This window comes from Mytilus trossulus, chromosome 2, assembly GCF_036588685.1.
Source record: "Mytilus trossulus isolate FHL-02 chromosome 2, PNRI_Mtr1.1.1.hap1, whole genome shotgun sequence".
In the NCBI taxonomy this organism is placed as follows: domain Eukaryota; kingdom Metazoa; phylum Mollusca; class Bivalvia; order Mytilida; family Mytilidae; genus Mytilus; species Mytilus trossulus.
In genome coordinates, this window is record NC_086374.1 from 86,769,382 (window position 1) to 86,788,076 (window position 18,695).

Sequence of the window (18,695 nt, forward strand, 5' to 3'; positions counted from 1 at the left end):
TGTTATGAAAATGACACATGTGCAGTCTTCTGAATCCTCATTGTACTATAAAAATTCAGACAAATTTGAATATATTCGGCCGTGTACTGTTCTACTTTCAGATATTTTAGATTTAAATGAAGACCATCAATATTGCTCTATTTCCAAATGTAACCGTAAAAATTGTAAAACCTGTGATATTCTTATAACTGATACCCACTTTCAAAGTAATTTAACCACCAAAAATTACAATACAAATAGCCATGAGGATTTGAATTGCACTGCCTCCAATATTGTTTACGGTATTGAATGTACTCTTTGTGGATTGATCTACGTCGGGGAAACTCGATAAAGACTCAATTTTAGAATGAATGATCATCGGTATAATGTTAATGATCATAATAACAACAAATTTCTCTGTTTCAATGAAAGTCCGGAAAATAGAGAAAATATATCATCCAACAAATGACCCCATATAGAGTACATCATATCGTTTACAAAGAGAAGATTTTTGGATTAGAGAGTTGGGAACAGCCATTCCCTATGGATGCAATGACAAAATTAATGTAGTAGGTATTTTATCTAGTCCCAGGTATAGTACTGTCAATACATTAAAATTATTCAATACTTCTGTTCGGTCACAGAAAATATATACCACCTGCTGTACGCACAATGACAATTGATAGTCTATTAACGTCTGTTCAAAAAACCTTAGGAATTCATCATATTAGAACTAAATTATACTCCATTCCATTGTCAAAACTTTCTTTACTATTTCAAGATGCCAAAAATACTTCCGTTACTGATTCTTGTTCTGTTTTGTATAGATTAGTTGCAATTATCATGAACATTGCTAACCATAAACTATTCAAACCCGTATTGACTACATCCAAAAGTGAGGAAAAACGTTACTTTTTTAAGGTAGAATTCGCCAATAAAGGTTTAGATGCTGTAAATATTGGCAATATTTTCCATCAAAAATCTGTACAAAAAACTATACCTGATTACTTCAAAAATAAAGCTACACCTGTTATTTCTTATACCTAAACCAAGTCTATTGCATCAAAGATTTTCAACCACAAGAGAGTTTTAGAGGCTTTTATCCTCAAAGATACAAAATCCAAGCCTCTGGATTGCTCATGTCCATTTTCTCAATACAATTATAGTCCAGCTGGTCATATTATTACTGGTGACCTTGGTATTGTTACCAATGAACAACTAAGAGAGTTGCTAACCAAGGGACCAAAGTATAGAATCCCCCAGCCCAACAACTGGAAAAAGAATTTCAAGTTACTGATGGATGCAGTTGAGGACTATGCAAGAAAATGAATAAAGCGCGAACCAGACGAACCCGACCTGGACACTCTGTCTGAATGGATCAAATCTATTTGATCATGCATTCAGAGGCGCATACAAAAACTACGATGTAATATGAGTACTAGAGTTTCTAACCCTTTCAAGAATCCGGAGGTTGTGGATGCTTTATCCTCTTTGCATGACAAATATGTCGTTGTTCCGGCAGATAAAGCCTCCATTAATATTGTCTTCATATGTAAAAAAAAATATTTGCAATGTCTCACTACAGAGCTTGGAATTGATAAAACCACTGGTAATCCTACATATTTTTTAACATCATTTACCAAGGATGAAATTTTACAAAATCATAAATCTGTCCTTCTTTCTTTTGGTATCAACATCAAAGAAAACGAAGAAAACTTATACTGGATACCTGAATTACACAAAACTCCATATAAAGAACGATACATAGCTGGGTCTTCAAAATGTTCGACTAAACATCTTTCTCAAGTATTGACTACTAACTATTCTTTCTACAGTTAAAGATGGGCTTCAAAAATATTGTGAGGAGATATATTCTACCAGTGGTGTTAACCAGATGTGGATTCTCAAAAATTCGAAAGATCTACTGCTTAACCTTCGATCACAATCTTTGCAATTTTGCAGCAACATAAAAAAAATTCTACGCTATATACTACTATTCCCCATGCTCAGTTGAAAGATCGACTTCACCATCTCATGAAACAGAGCTTTTTCTATAAAAATGGGAATCGTAGATACAAATTTCTTGTTTTGGGATACAATAATTCATATTTTGTGAAGAATCACACTGAATCTTCCAGAAAATATACTGAAGATGATATTATTAAAATGCTGGACTTTTTGATCGACAATATATTTGTTGAGTTTGGAGGATTTATATTTCAACAGACAGTCGGTATTCCAATGGGTACTTATTGTGCACCCCTGCTGGCTGATTTGTTTTTGTATTCGTATGAAGCAGAATTTATTCAGAACCTTCTAAAAGACAGAAAGAAAAAGCACCTTGCGAAATTCTTTAATTTTACTTTCCGATATATTGATGATGTTTTATCATTGAACAACCCATACTTTAGCCAATACTTATTACATCTAATATATCCCAGTGAGCTTGAAATTAAGGATACTACTGATACTAGAAGGACTGCTTCATACCTTGATCTTTTCCTCAATATTGACGTAGATGGACGACCTCACACGAAAATCTATGATAAACGGGACGATTTCAACTTCTCAATTATCAATTTCCCATTTCTCAGCAGTAACAAACCCTCTGCCCCTTCGTATGGTGTTTACATATCACAATTGATACGTTATTCACGTGCTTGTTCACACTATACGGACTTCATATACAGGAGTGTGCTCCTTACACAGAAACTGCTTCAACAAAGTTATGAGGAGGACAGATTAAAATTGACACTCCGTAAATTTTATGGACACCATCACGAATTGGTGGATCCATATGATGTCTCTTTTACCAAACTAGCTAAGGACATTTTTTCCACATGGTAGATTGTGGTTTGCCATTATGTCGTCTAATCTTTTAATTACCAAACGTGACTTATTCCCGATTGTGACTGTTTTGTTGAATGTGAATTCGCATTACTATAAGACGTGTTACTGTACTTGTTTATCCCAAACTCATGTATTTAGTTTACATGTTTAATGTTATATTTGTAAATCTCATCAGATTTTGTCAAATGTGTTGTCGTCTTTTTATTATATGCAGGTGTTACGGATAGAAAAAATAATCACCGCCTTTATTAATTATACTAAATTTTAAACGATTATTTACGTTTGAAGTTGGATTCATAATACTGGACATATATATATATATATATATGTATATTGCAGTTAATTGCTATTAATAAGTATTGCTATATGCATTTTGTTTAAATGAATTATCAGTATTAAGTTCTAATTAATCTTAAATCAATCCTTATTCTATCTCACTTTGATAGTTTTTCATATGTGACGTCATGCTGTTTCTAAATTTCATAAATTATAAATTCAAATGTGACATAACGTTTGTGCCGTTTCGCCATCGTATGTGACGTCACATTTGTTTAATTACGTTGACGCCTGGACTGATTCGGTTGTGTCTATTCTGTGTTAAATTTTAATAGCATTATGTATTCGGGTTCAATTTTCTGTAATTAGTTAATACTTCAGTTTCATTATATAGATATAGGAAGATGTCATGTATATCTCTTTCATATTCATTTGTTAAAATTTACTGTTTGCAATAGCATGGATTGTTCTATATAATTAGGATGTTCTTATCCCGGGCATAAAAACAATGCCGTATTTGGCAAAACCTTTTCAACTTTTGATCTTCAGTGCTGTACAACTATGTACCTTTTTCACTTTCGATCTTTTATATCTTGGCGTTATGTATTCGGGTTCAGTTTTCTGTAATTAGTTAATACCTCAGTTTCTTTATGTTAACTCTTTCATATACATTTGATAAAATTTACTGTTTGCAATAGCATGAATTGTTCTATATAATAAGAATGTTTTTATCCCGGGCATAATAACAATGCCGTATTTTGCGAAACCTTTTCAACTTTTGATCTTCAGTGCTGTACTACTTTTTACTTTTTTTCACTTTCGATCTTTTATATCTGGGCGTCTCTGTTGATTTTTGTGTGGACACGTCGCGTTTTTGGCGTATTGAATTTTAAACCTGATGCTTTTTGTTATCTATTTATCATGTTTTTCCTTGTCTAATATGTTCTCCTATTTATTTGTATTGTAGTCCTGTAATATTATGTTGTCATCTCAATGTTATATTTAATTTTGCCATTAAAATGCGAGGTTTGGCATGCCACAAAAATAGGTTCAACCCACCACTTTTATTCCCCTTTAAAAGTGTCCTGTACCAAGTCAGGAAGATGGCCATTGTTATATTATTGTTCGTTTATGTGTGTGTTGCATTTTAACGTTGAGTAGTTTGTGTTTTCTCTTATTTTTGAAATATTGAGATAAGACGTGGCACGGTACTTGCCTATCCCAAATTCATGTATTTGGTTTTCATGTTATATTTATTATTCTCGTGGTGTTTTGTCTGATGCTTGGTCCGTTTCTGTGTGTGTTACGTTTCGGTGTTATGTCGTTGTTCTCCTCTTATACTTAATGCGTTTCCCTCGGTTTAAGTTTGATACCCCGATTTTGTTTTTTGTCCATGGATTTATGAGGTTTGAACAGCGGTACACTACTGTTGCCGTTATTTACTATGATTTACTTAAAATTTGTTGTTTTCTGTAATCGACATTAACATTTGTTCAAAGAAACAAACTTGAATTATTTGTAAAATTCAAAGTAAGAACGAATCATGACTAAGATAAACTTCTAATTAATGAATTGCAACCCTCTTGTGTATATTAATCTAACCAGAGTGATGTTATGTACAATGATGAGATAGTCATAGGCTTAAAAACATACATAAATGTACATTACCAATATATTTGACAGTGTGTGGTAATCGACAAAGTTTCTATTTTCTATGTCAGACATACGTTCACTACTTTTTCAAAACAACTGGATTTAGATAGAGATTAATTCTTTCTAAATATACATGAAACATTTTTCCTTAGGCAACACAATCCTGTCAAACGTATAAAGATGTTGATGGCGCAGGTTGTACATGTGATAATACTAATTGTTCAATAAATATATGTGAGTATCACTTCTTATAAATAGTTTACAAGATCTTCCTAATCAGTCACCTACATGATGAATTGAAATAAGCACAAAACTAAGGCTTTATATATTCATAATTTTAATTATTGTAATCGTCATTTTGCTTAGTTTCTTTTATTACCTATTCTCAAATCGAACTCGGACTTCTTTCAAACTTAATTAACTATGCGTATTACTGTGTGTTTGATTAACCTAAGGCCGTGTTCAAACCAAACGCTGTGTACAGTAAACATGTTTACATTTGATTTAATGTAATGCACACTAGTTTCACATTAAATTTGTTCACATCTATACACCTTGTTTATTGTCCATTTGACTTCTATATATTTGCAGAAAAAAATTCTTAAAAATTCATTTTTATAAATTAATAATTTTTTCCTTGATGTATGTTAATATATGATATATACGAACTCTGACTATTAATTTCATGATTTTTGGTCAATAATTAAAAAGTTTCCCATTAGGTCTCTATGTTAATTTTATTTTTTGAAGTGTTGATTACCTGTGTAACGGCCTTCAAACCAAAACAAAAACAACATACATGTGCTTTTAATGTTTGTTTATTTGTACCATGTGACTATACCGATTTGAATATTAAAGGACACCAATGAAAATTATCATCACTTTATAGTTTTGATTATTGATTTTAAGTTAACTTACTATACACAAGCTTTGCATGCTTTTAGCATGGTGAGTTGTATAACAATGCAAAGAGGCTCTGAAAAGTTTATTAAATGAATAGTCTAAAGTTAATAAACATTCAGTTATTCATTAATGTGCAAAATGCACATCTTGGAGGCAAACAATTTTGGAAAATAAAAAAAAAGTTTTTATAGTTGGTAAATTCTATCATAACTCATGTCCACTAACATAACACATGATTGTTAACATATTATAAAACAATATTCATTTTCATATCCTTTCCTATAAAGTACTATTTTACTAGTTTATACTATTGTAACTATATCTAATATTTTTTTAAACAGAAAATGTCTTTCATATATAGAACAATTATGACAATCACATGACATGAAATATAAGTGTTGTTGATGGTCAGTAGAGGTCATCTTAATATTTGAATATACAAAGTCACATAATATGACTAAACAAACATTAAAAGCACATGTATGTTGTTTTTGTTTTGGTTTGAAGGCCGTTACACTACTTATACTTACTCCATCAGGTAATCAACACTTCAAAAAATAAAATTAACATAGAGACCTAATGGGAAACTTTTTTAATTATTGACCAAAAATTATGAAATTAAAAGTCAGAGCTCGTATATATCATATATAAACATACATCAAGGAAAAAATTATTAATTTATAAAAATGAGTTTTTAAGAATTTTTTTCTGCAAATATATAGGAGTCAAATGGACAATAGCTACCTGTACATAAGTTTTGTTCACACTTGTAAACTATATGTAATTTAAATGTTCATTTCGTAGAACAGAATTTAAATTTTCAAACAACTTTTCTAGCAGTTAGGGAACAGCCATTTGACTTTAAAAAAAGGGGGTGATTTGACCACAATTTGATTTTTAAAAAAATCGGGTCATACAGATGATTAGAATGAACAAATGTTCTGAATCCAAAGTTTGCCAGTATAAATATTGAATTTGTGCCATAGAAAAAATATATATATAAACTTTCGCCCGTTATTTTAACGGACTTGAGATACTGCACAAAAAACAATTAGCCTCACCCTTTTTCAGTTATGCATTTATGAGTGAATCGTTGGTTGAGTAAAGACCAGTGGCAAGTATTTCTGTCAGTGTGTACGTCCAGTCGATTCGTTGACCTTTTAAAATGAATTATGTGTTCGGGAATGATGATGGATGAGTCTCGTTTGTCTTGATTAGGGGTTAATAAGGCTACGTTAAAAAAAAATTATAACAAATAAATATATCAAGTTAAGAACAATGTTTCTGCAAAGAACTTTATTAATAAGTGTTATAAGTATCAATTTTATATAAAAATCGCTTCCTTTTGAAATATACATGGGAAAATTAAAGTTCTGAATGCCTAGTTTTGTGTACACTTAACCTACACAAGGCCTACATCAACTATCGACTGCATGTCGACAAACCATGATTTACACTACATGTAAACATTGAGTTTTATCAATGAGAACGTAATGATGTTTAGTTTATGTGTGAGTAACACTAACACAACACCGAGTTTATGTCAATGTGAACATGGCCTAAACGGGGTTCAGATATCAATAAATATGTTTAACCTGCGACACTTCAAATACAGGAGCCTCTGGACTTTGTTAGTTTTGTATGTTGTTTCAATTTAAGTTCATTTTTGCGTTATATGAAGTTTATGATGACGTCAATTGTTACTGAACTTGAATACCTTTTTGTTTAGGGTCCTTACGAATGATTCGTAATAGATTATTTATTATTAATACAGTATTTATCATTAATACAATATTTATCATTCATACAATATTTATCATTAATACTTTATTTTTCTTTTATAAATCTAAGACAATAACAATCAAAACCAAAAGACATTTAAATTAACAGTTACAAATAATAAATCAGACACAAAACGAACTCCACTAAACACCGGGATTGAAATCAGGTGCTCTGGAAGGGTAAGCATTTCCTGCACCGTATAAATCACCCGTAAATATGAACGTTATATCTAAATCAGTATTCCTTGATATATCATTGTTTTAACTAGCTGAGAGATTTTGAGAGTTAAAAGAAAACGGGTTATAGCACACTTTTCGGGATTTGAATTGTGATTTATTATATATCTCTATCATCCGGTTTAACGTTTTTTTTTCATATTTTGTTTTTGTGAATTGATTTATTCTCACTAAGATTTTATGCCAAACATAAGTGTATTATCCACAGAAGGTATGTATACGTAACATTTTTGGTATCATACAGTAAACATGGTTTGTATTTTCCCGTATGATCTAAATCTATAAAGTATGTAAATATATCTGATTAATAAAGTCAAAACTCATTGAAATTGAAAAATGAAATAATCATCTTAAACATAGAACACTGTGAAATACATATATTATAACAATATTGTCAATGATAAAACAAAAATGTTGCCAGATATTAGAATATATCGTTTCTAGTATTCCCCTTCCTTCAATATAAGTATATAATTTTGTTGTAATAATAATCAATTTCTAAACTGTATTTGTCAAAACTTTAAGAATTTTGGTCCTCAATGCTCTTCAAAATTGTAACTTTTTGGCGTTTCTAATTTTTTTTTGAATTTGAGCATCACTGATGAGTCTTTTGTAGACTAAATGCGCGTCGACGTAAATACAAAATTCTATCCTGGCTCTATGATGAGTTTTTTTAACTTCAAAACATAGTACAGTTATTTTTCGTCTTATATTCTAAAAAAAGAGTGTATTTTGTGTATAGTAAACACAATATCTGTAAGTCAACAGTACATTTCATAATAATGTTCATCATCAATTTCATATCCCCAGATTAATTTATGTAAAGCTGTATTTTTATTGTTTTAGTTCGTTTCACATAATTTTAATGTAGTATAAACTTTCTTTCAAAGTAACATTTTGCCATTTTGAAGTATTACTTTATTTCAGTGAATGAATTTTCCCTTCATCACCTAGGTAAATATCAATAACTGTTTCATTATACTTAAGCTTCTGTTAACGCTTATATATTATTCTGTCAAACACATATAGTATACACTCTCTAGATAAATCATAGATCATGTAAAACATGAGCAAAAGGGTAAACAAAATAGAAACAACACTACAAAAACTGCGTTGGTCCGAAGGCAAGGCAAGACCCGAAATCGCCAGTAGCTACATAATTGCAATATACCAAGACATTGTCATTACACATTTAAGAATAAGTGTATTGCCCAGTCAGTATTCGGATTTTTTGTAACATATCAAAACTTTGCCATTTTAAACTATGCTTCTAAATGTTGTTCACGCGCAGCAGGGAAGGCAACTACGGAGGTGTTACGTGTAACTGGAAAAGAGAGCAGATACAAAGGGGAATTTCGAAAATCATTTGTATAATCAAGTCAAATTAAAACAGACCATGCCATAGCTAAAACGACGAAAGAACAAACATGAATTACAAATCTTTACAAATCTTTACATAAAAAACTAAGGCCAAAGCAATTTAATTCCTTGTTTGATGGACCCGCCCGTTCATAATTTTTTTCCAATATTAACATCGGTTTATTGTCCCCAGCTCATGCTGATTTTCGTTGTTAGACTTAATACTCACAAGGAAACGTGTTGTCTTCAACTGCAATATTGTTTGCTGGCTGAACAAAACTATCCATTTGTATTCACCTGTCCTGAGACATGGAGCCTGGCATTAAGTAATTTTTATTTTTTGGTGTGGTTCATAGGTATTTCCCCGTTTTTATATAGAAAAGATCGTTGGTTTTCCTGTTTGAATTGTTTTACATTAGTTATTATGGGGTCCTTTACAGTTGCTGTTTATTTTGAGTCAAAGCCAAGTGTTCAAGGTCAAACTCATTACCATGTTTGTGAACCACCCTCAAAATGAATAATCCCTAATGAGGGACTGTCCTTCAGACAAGGGGTTATTTTACTGTGGAAGAACAGAAAGAAAAAAAAACTTAGATGTGTTAACTTCAAAGGGGGAAAAAATCTAAAAAAGGTCTAAAGGTAACAAATTCCTGGATATTTTGACAATACTGAGCTACCTCTTATTTGTTATATTTAGAAGAAATCTACCCGGAAATTTGTGTTTAATTATAGTCAATTGTGTAAAGATGTTAATATCAGTGAAAATACACCTACTTCATGTAATTGCAGTAATTCCGAATATATTTATGGACCCATTCCCCATGTTATAACAGGAGATCTTAACATCGTTCAAGACCGAGAGTTAAAATCATTCCTCAGTAAAGGACCTAAATATCGTCCCCCGTCAATTATTAATTGGAATGAGTGTCGTAATATCATCCACGACTCACTCCATACTTACTGTATAAAATGGATAAAGCGGGGAAAAGCTGACAAAAAATCTTTGGACTCTTTTTTTAATTCAGTAATGAAGATAGTTGATATACGTATTCAACATTTTAAAGAACATTTTACTATTAACAATAACCAAAATAAACCTATTTCTCGTATCAAACATAAACTAAAAGAATTAGCCAAGGAATTTGTTTTTGTCCCGGCCGATAAAGCTGCTAATAATATTATTATTGTTTTACGTAAATTTTACATTGAGGTTCTGAAAAAGTAAATCACCAATTCACCAACATTCCAACTGACTCCATTTTCAGAAAACGAAATCTGTAACAAACATAAACTTTTAGCCACCGCTTTACAAGCAGAGCCAAATACAATGAAAGTCCCAACAATGTATTGGCTTCCGAAGCTACACAAAACCCCACAAATATAGATTTATTTCGTCTTCAAGCCATTGTTCAGCTACTTAATTGTCTATTCTTCTTACCAGCACACTTGGTACAATTAAAAACCTTATAATAAATTGTTCAAATGAGGCCTTCGAAAATAGTGGAATAAATTACTTTTGGAGTGTCAAGAACTCGTTGGAAGTACTTGATAAATTGCATGCTTATATTGGTGATTTTGAATCTATTCAAAGCTTTGATTTTTCTACCCTGTATACCACATTGCCTCACATTCTCATTAAGAAAAAATTCACACACCTAATTAAATGGGCATTCAAAAAATCAGAATGTGAATATATATGTTCAAACTCTTTCAGGTCATTTTTAAGTAGCAATAAACAAAAAAACTATGTTAATTGGACATGCTTTGATACTATATATGCCCTTGAATTTTTGGGGATTCCGTATATCGTCAGATTATCGGAATTCCAATGGGGACTAACTGTGCACCACTTATTGCGGACCTCTTTTTGTATTGTTATGAGTTACAATTTATGACAAAAATAAGCAAAGACCCATCAAAACAACATCTGATAAACAAATTTAATAATACTTTTAGATATTTGGATGATATTTTGGCTCTCAATAATGACGACTTCAGTATGTATATTAATGAAATTTATCCTGCTGAACTTACTTTAAATAAAGCTAATACTAACAATGACCACTGCCCTTTCCTCGATCTTGATATCTATATCACTAACGGAAAGCTGAATACTAATATTTATGATAAAAGGGATGATTTTTCATTTCCTATCGTTAATTATCCGTTTTTAGATGGTGACGTTCCCTTGTCACCATCTTACGGTGTTTATATATCTCAACTTGTACGATTCGCTCGTGTATGTAACAATGTTTTAGATTTTAACGAGAGAAATTTATGTATTACTGAAAAATTATTACACCAGGGTTTTATATATCACAAACTAGTCAAAACATTTACTAAATTTTATCATCGGTATAAAGACATCATTCGTAAATATAGCTCAACATGCAGACTTCTTATACGTTCAGGTATTTCACATCCAATTTTTTATGGAAATATTCTTTATAAAGCACAAAGGTGTCAGTATTCACCTCAGAAACTTAAAAAACCTTTGAATAGACTTATTAAGAAGGGATATAATTACGATACTGTTGTCAAGTCATTAAAGATTGCATATTTTGGCCTTAATATTGAGTCACTGATAAGGTCTTTGCGTCGGAACTAAACACATTTATTCTAAAAACAGTTGTTGGCATGACACGGGTTATGTTCTTCTCATATATGTTATGATGGTATGATACTAAACCCCTAACGCGAAGGATTGTGCCTGATGTACCTATGATGAAATCATAATCTTTCAGTCAGTTTAATTGAAGTCTGGAGCTGGCATGTCAGTTAATTGCTAGTAGTCTGTTGTTATTTATGTATTATTGTCATTTTGTTTATTTTCTTTGGTTACATCTTCTGACATCAGACTCGGACTTCTCTTGAACTGAATTTTAATGTGCGTATTGTTATGCGTTTACTTTTCTACATTGGTTAGAGGTATAGGGGGAGGGTTGAGATCTCACAAATATGTTTAACCCCGCCGCATTTTTGCGCCTGTCCCAAGTCAGGAGCCTCTGGCCTTTGTTAGTCTTGTATTATTTTAATTTTAGTTTCTTGTGTACAATTTGGAAATTAGTATGTCGTTCATTATCACTGAACTAGTATATATATTTGTTTAGGGGCCAGCTGAAGGACGCCTCCGGGTGCGGGAATTTCTCGCTACATTGAAGACCTGTTGGTGACCTTCTGCTGTTGTCTCTTTGACACATTCCCCATTTCCATTCTCAATTTTACTACTTATCTTTAATAATAAAGAAGATATATTAAAGTCTTGAGAGGAATTTTCCAAATTTCTTGGACATGTGTTGACCATGACCATATGATACCAGATACTTGATAGTTCTTTGGGAAAAGGTTCGTCAAATAATATAAATATGTATCCTTTTCAGTTTTGTACTAAAAAGGCTTTTTTTACAAAAAAATACTTTATTTGACTTGACATAAATTATATCCTCATCAAAGGGATATTTATTACATTTAGAAGTTCTTCCCAACCTGATTACGATTTGGAAGCAGAATTGTCTCATTGGCACTCATAACATATATACAAAGTGTCAAAAAGACAAAATACACTAAAAAGACAGGGACAACCAACATTTAACACAAAAAACTAAAATAAACACACATCAACAAACAGCTCGAACTCCAAAACGCTTGAGGTGAACACAGGTGTTCTGTAAGAATAAGTCGTTCCTTCTTTTTGCAAGACAGCCGGCAAGCTGCAAGTTGTACGTCATGCAGTGAAGGAAGAAAGACATCTATGTCAATTCAATGGAGGGAATTTAAAGCAGTTGAAACGTTTATTCAGTTGTTACTTGGTATACAGAGGGAAAACTTCAGCAGTTGTTAAAAGAAATGTCAAATTACAAGTTGTTAATCAAGTTTCAAACCATCTGTAAGGAATATGACAGTTGTTATCCATTCGTTTGATGTGTTTGAACTTTCGATTTTGCCATTTGATTTGGGACTGTCCTTTTTTAATTTTCCTCGGAGTTCAGTATTTTTGTGTTTTTATCTTTTGCTTTGATCAATATTGTCAAAACATATTATTTCATATTTACAAAGTACAAATTATAATCGCTCGCCTTTACTTTTCAAGCTTCACCTAAAACAAATTAGCAAATTATAACTTGTTTTTATTAAAATTTTCAAATCGCTCACTTGTCCCTTTTGTTTTTAACAAAATTGTTTTGGCCTAAAGACTGACCAACACGAATCTACAAAAAAAATCGTTATGAACTCACCTGCTCAGAAAAATAAATAGACGACACCAATACCACAAATTTGAAAGTCGGTAATTTAACTACTGTAACATTACTACAAGATTAATTATATTAACCGTGTGTGTTGAATTGTCGTTTGGTTTGTTGTTGCACATTAGTGTTTCTGTTGTCTCGTTGTTTTCCTCATATATTTAATTCCCTCAGTTTAAGTTTGTTATCCTGGTTTGACTTTTCTCCATCGATTTATGACTTTCGAACAGTGGTATACTACTGTTACCGTTATTCATCTATTTTGTGTGGGTTTTTTCAACATATAGAAACAACCACAACAACTTCTACAACAACTCAAAGTATAACTCAAAGCACAACTCCTACCACTGCTGCCACCACTCCTACCACGAAAACTCCTACCACAACTCCTTCCACTACAACTACAACAAAATCTCCTACTACTACAACTGCTACTACAACCACAACTCCTACCACAACTCCTACCACAACAATTCCCACCACAACAACTCCCACCACAACAACTGTTACTACAACTACAGCTCCTACGACAACTCCTACCACAGCAGTTCCCACCGCAACAACTCCTACAACGACAACTCCTACCGCAACTACCACAGCGACAGGTAAATTTTCTCAAACAATATTGATAATATTGGTTGAAAGTATTTGCCATATCAATAGGTATTGAGAATTTTAATAGTTCATAAATAATCGATGTATATAAAATTTGTATGTTACCTTGATTTGGCTTTACCTTATAGATTTACGAGATATGAACGCCTTTTAGATAGTGTTGTCTTAATTCAAATATTATCAATCCATTAAGATGATTTAAAATCAAGGTATCAATCAAAACCTTGAGGTTTGATTGATGGATTCCAGATGGTACCAAGCTTAAGATCGGATGTGTTTTCATATTGGCATAAACAGCTAACTTCACTGAGTTACATTATTTGAATACTAGATACTGTGACTCAAGTCTGTTCCAATAATAAAATGACTATATTATTTTTCACAGCCACAACCACAGGTATTTGGGGAATGGACCCCCCTTTTTTTTTGGACCTCACTAAAATAAAATTTTGGCGTTTTTTTTTTTTCATTTACAATTTTCTACAATGTATAAACATATATCAAGTCTCAACAATCCATTGCTAGTCGATTACAATAATTTTTTTACTATCCATACGAGCCCCAAGTGAAAAAAGAAGAAGGTAATTACCTTCGATGAATGACCTACTTTCACTTTGGAGGATCAGGTCAGGAAATCGATAAAAAAATCATATAAAAACTCACTTACTTTTCATATAAATTACATCCCTAGATTCCTGAGACATTTTTCTCCACGTTGAAATAGGTCACATGGTGATCTGCGGAGGTTTTGTGTCTTGTTTTCTGAGTTTGTTCTACAATTGTCGTCCGTTTGAACCTCGATTCACGGAAGTGAAAATACAGCGACATCTGTGTGGTCTTTTGCTATGTTGAAATAACTCCGTATGAATAAACTGTTCCCTGTTTTTGTTTACCAGTTTTATAGATGGGTTCCGAATGCAATGTAGCTATAAGAAAAGGTAAGAGATATTCGAAAAAAGTAGTTTTGCCGGTCTTTTACAAATTAAAGAAAAAACAGTTAACAGGGAACAGTTTAGTCAAACGGAGTTATTTCAACATGGCAAAAGACCACACAGATGTCGCTGTATTTTCACTTCCGTGAATCGAGGTTCAAACGGACGACAATTGTAGAAGAAACACTTCTTTTTGTATCAATCTAATGTGTTAAGCCTTTTTCATATAATCTTTATAGTTTGTTCCTTTGTTGATCTGTAACACCACTGTCCCGGGTTAGGGAATTGTTGCCGCAATCAAACTAGCTCAACCCTGTAACATTAGGTTTATGCCTAACCAAAATCAGGAATCTGTATTTTTTTGGTTGTCGTTTGTTTGCTGTGTAGCATATTTGATTCTCGCTGCTTTCCTTTTATACATACATTATAATTTTAAAGTGCGTATTGTTATGCGTTTACTTCTACATTGGCTAGAGGTATAGGGGAGGATTGAGATCTCGCAAACATGTTTAACCTTGCCCCATTTTTGCGCCTGTCCCACGTTAGGAGCCTCTGGCCTTTGTAAGTTTTGTATTATTTTAATTTTAGTTTCTTGTGTACTATTTGGAAATTAGTATGGCGTTCATTATCACTGAACTAGTATATATTTGTTTAGGGGCCAGCTGAAGGACGCATCTAGGTGAAGGAATTTCTCGCTACATTGAAGACCTGTTGGTGACCTTCTGCTGTTGTTTTTTCTTTGGTCGGGTTGTTGTCTCTTTGACACATTCCCCATTTCCATTCTCAATTTTATTAGGTCGTTATCTTTCTCGTTATAAATGTTTTGTATTTGTTAAGTCGAGACCTTGTACAGCTGAGTATACGGTATGGACTGTAGCAGTTTTAGCAGACTTATATATTTGGCACAACTGTTTGAAATTTTGGATTCTCTTTGCTCTTCAACTTTGTAATTGTTTGGCTTTAAAAAAAAAAGTGATATGAGCGTCACTGATGAGTCTTATGTAGACAAAACGCGTGTCTAGCGTACTAAATTACAATTATGGTACCTTTGATACCTATTAACAGTGACCTAACGTTGTTAATGTCTGTAGGACTTTTGTAAAAATGTGTTTCATTTACGATCATAACACGTCTTCTTGTATACTAGCATATACAAATAATAGTCAATTCAATATGATGTCAATGGTTTTCTGTGAATGTAAATAATAACTGATACTTTAGAATATCCTTCGTAAGCTTACACTTGCTTAATATTATAACAATGAGAAGATTTTATATGATTGCTAATTAGAATACTCTCGACAAAACCACATTACCTAGAAATTGACAACTATAGGTCACCATACGTCCTTTATTAAGACAAAAATCCATACAGCATAATAAGACCTTCTTTTTCAATACTTTAACGCATGAAAAGGTACCTTAGGTAAATTCAATCCATATGTCGAAAAGAAAACGAAAAAAAAAAGGAGAAACAAATAAAAGCAAATTCAACTAAAGATGAAGCAAACTTGAATCCAATCAAACACTTGTTAACAACCACATTAAAAATCTGGCTGATTGTTTCGGTTTAGAACAAGCATGTTTGATATTCATATCGCATATCGCAATAATAAGTATCGTCATGATATTCATGTGATATTAAGCTGTAACACCTATCAACCAATTGATCTCTCATTTGAGTGATATAGCACAAAAGTGTCAGCATGGTGCATATATCGTCAAGGACTCCTTAAGTTTCCATGCTAGAATCTTAAAATTTGTATGAATTCAAGTACTATAAAAAGCAAATAACATGAAACATTGGAGTCATGTCATCTGTCCAAAAGACAAAGTAATCCTGCTTTTTCAAAATTTCAAAAACGTGTTGTCCTTTAATGTAGTTCCAAAGAATTACCTTTGGAATACATTGGTTTAGTTGAATTAGATCTGGTACATTTGTCAATAAAATAGATTTTTCAATACAATATCTAAATATCTTATGTATGTTATACATTAAGGTCCAAGGACTTGTCATATATGTGGAGATACGTCGTTACCAGTTCCATGCAGCAGTAGACAAATTGGAAGAGATTTATCACATACCTGTAATACTGGAGAAAATTACTGCATGACAGATATCGTCCAAGACGACCAAGGCAATGTTGATGTTTTCAAAAGGTTTGTATTCATGCTTTTATTGATGATCATTTTGACTTGGAACCGGAACTATTATTCATCTTAATTTTACCGTACAGTCTGCGATATAACATGACATGCAATGACAAAATCTAAACCAAATCAATCAACAACTGAAATAGAATATATGACAAACATCGCCCAACGAAAACCATAAGATTTTAGGCTACTGATATATGAAAAACATTTACAGAATTTATCGTTGTTTAACATGTTACCTATTGCTAAATTTGATCTATGTTATCCTAATAACAAAAAAGTCAAATGGCTCAATTTATAATGTCGACACAAAGCACAAAAGACACACGAGTGGCGAAAGATACCAGAAAGAAAAATCCAACTAGGAGATAAACAAAATAAACTGACAACGCCATGTCTACAAAAGAAAATCACAAACAGACAAACAATAATCCACAAAACACAATATAGAAAAATGCATACAAAGTCCGTGGATGATCTTGGGTGCTTTGGAAGGGTAAGCAGATCTTGCTCCACGTGTGGCACCAGGTATGCTCAATTATTACCTCTTTGAATATCGACTGACTGTTGAAACAGCAATTCAGTAATCCTCAAAACTCAAGGAATACATTGTTGATGAAAAGGTACAGCATTTTGATATTATCGTCTTCAATACATACTAAAATCAAACAGCAAACAATCAGTGCAAAAACAGAGGACCTCGTAACCAGTCTTTAAAAAAAATTGTAAAAAAAGAAATAACACAAATACCAAACTCCAAGGATAATTCAAAACGGAAAACCAAACATATCAAACGAATGAATAACAACTGTAATATTCCTGACTTGGTTAAGATTTCTGGAATATATAGATATAGGAAGATGTGGTGTAAGTGCCAATGAGACAACTCTCCATATAGTCAGCAAATATTTAGCTATTCAAGTTTGAATCATATACAAACGTTTAAAGGTGTAAAATGCTTTTTTCGTTTGTTATAAATGAACATATTTCTATTTATTCTGTTACATTCTCAATGCGAATTGATTTATTTCTCGAGTCAAAGGTATATTTCTTTTTTTTTCCAGATGCGTGGATTTAGCTACATGTGAAAAGAAATGGATTACAGAGTCGGCAGATCTCGATTATTGTAAACGATATGGAGTAGTGAAAAATCCGTATGCCTTTTCTTGTCATTTCTGTTGTACCGAGGATAAATGCAATTCTATGTTAGTTCCGAATACAACCACGTGGTATACTAAGACCAATTAAGTATTCGTGTTGTCAAAACGGCTATAAAAAGTTTAAAACGATGTCCTTTTCATTTTTTTAAACTGCCTCTAATAATTATTTATTATGTTTATTTCTACGTTCAAGTATATAACAAATATATATTTACCTACTACATATGCTTGATTGAACTGCCTTGGTTTTATCAATTGTGCTTAGATAATGTATGGAAAGCCTCATTGTAAATATGTCGACAATAACAACGCTTGGCTTTGGTTTCTATTGTTTAAGTCATGCATCTATTGAGTATGCGTTACAGATGAATATCCTAGGTCCCTTCTTTTCTATAAATGAGTCATTGCATCAAATGCCATTTGAAAATGAACAATACAGCTTTCTTTCTTTATTAATCTTAGATATTAATAACATTTGATTTCCAATATGAACTGTTCCCCAAGAAACAACCCTCATCATATAACATTAGTATGATTTGCAATCTACAT

General features: G+C 32.2%; 1 protein-coding gene across 1 annotated transcript; it reads left to right on the plus strand.

Annotated features, from left to right (window-relative positions):
• The first annotated feature begins 444 nt into the window (after nt 1-444).
• On the plus strand, nt 445-18,275 carry LOC134706068 (salivary glue protein Sgs-3-like). The gene is made up of 7 exons (XM_063564777.1): nt 445-548; nt 1,146-1,296; nt 4,911-4,992; nt 8,607-8,633; nt 13,570-13,887; nt 16,830-16,989; nt 18,051-18,275. The coding sequence occupies exons 1-7, from the start codon at nt 445-447 to the stop codon at nt 18,232-18,234; spliced, it is 1,026 nt and encodes a 341-aa protein (XP_063420847.1). The 3' UTR covers nt 18,235-18,275.
• The last annotated feature ends 420 nt before the right edge of the window (nt 18,276-18,695 follow it).

Coding starts and splice junctions, on each gene's coding strand:
- LOC134706068 (XM_063564777.1), top strand. CDS start 445: ATGACCCCATATAGAGTACATCATATCGTTTACAAAGAGAAGATTTTT. Junction 1,297..4,910: donor TGGATGCAGTTGAGGACTAT/GCAAGAAAATGA, acceptor ATTTTTCCTTAG/GCAACACAATCCTGTCAAAC. Junction 13,888..16,829: donor CGCAACTACCACAGCGACAG/GTAAATTTTCTC, acceptor TTATACATTAAG/GTCCAAGGACTTGTCATATA.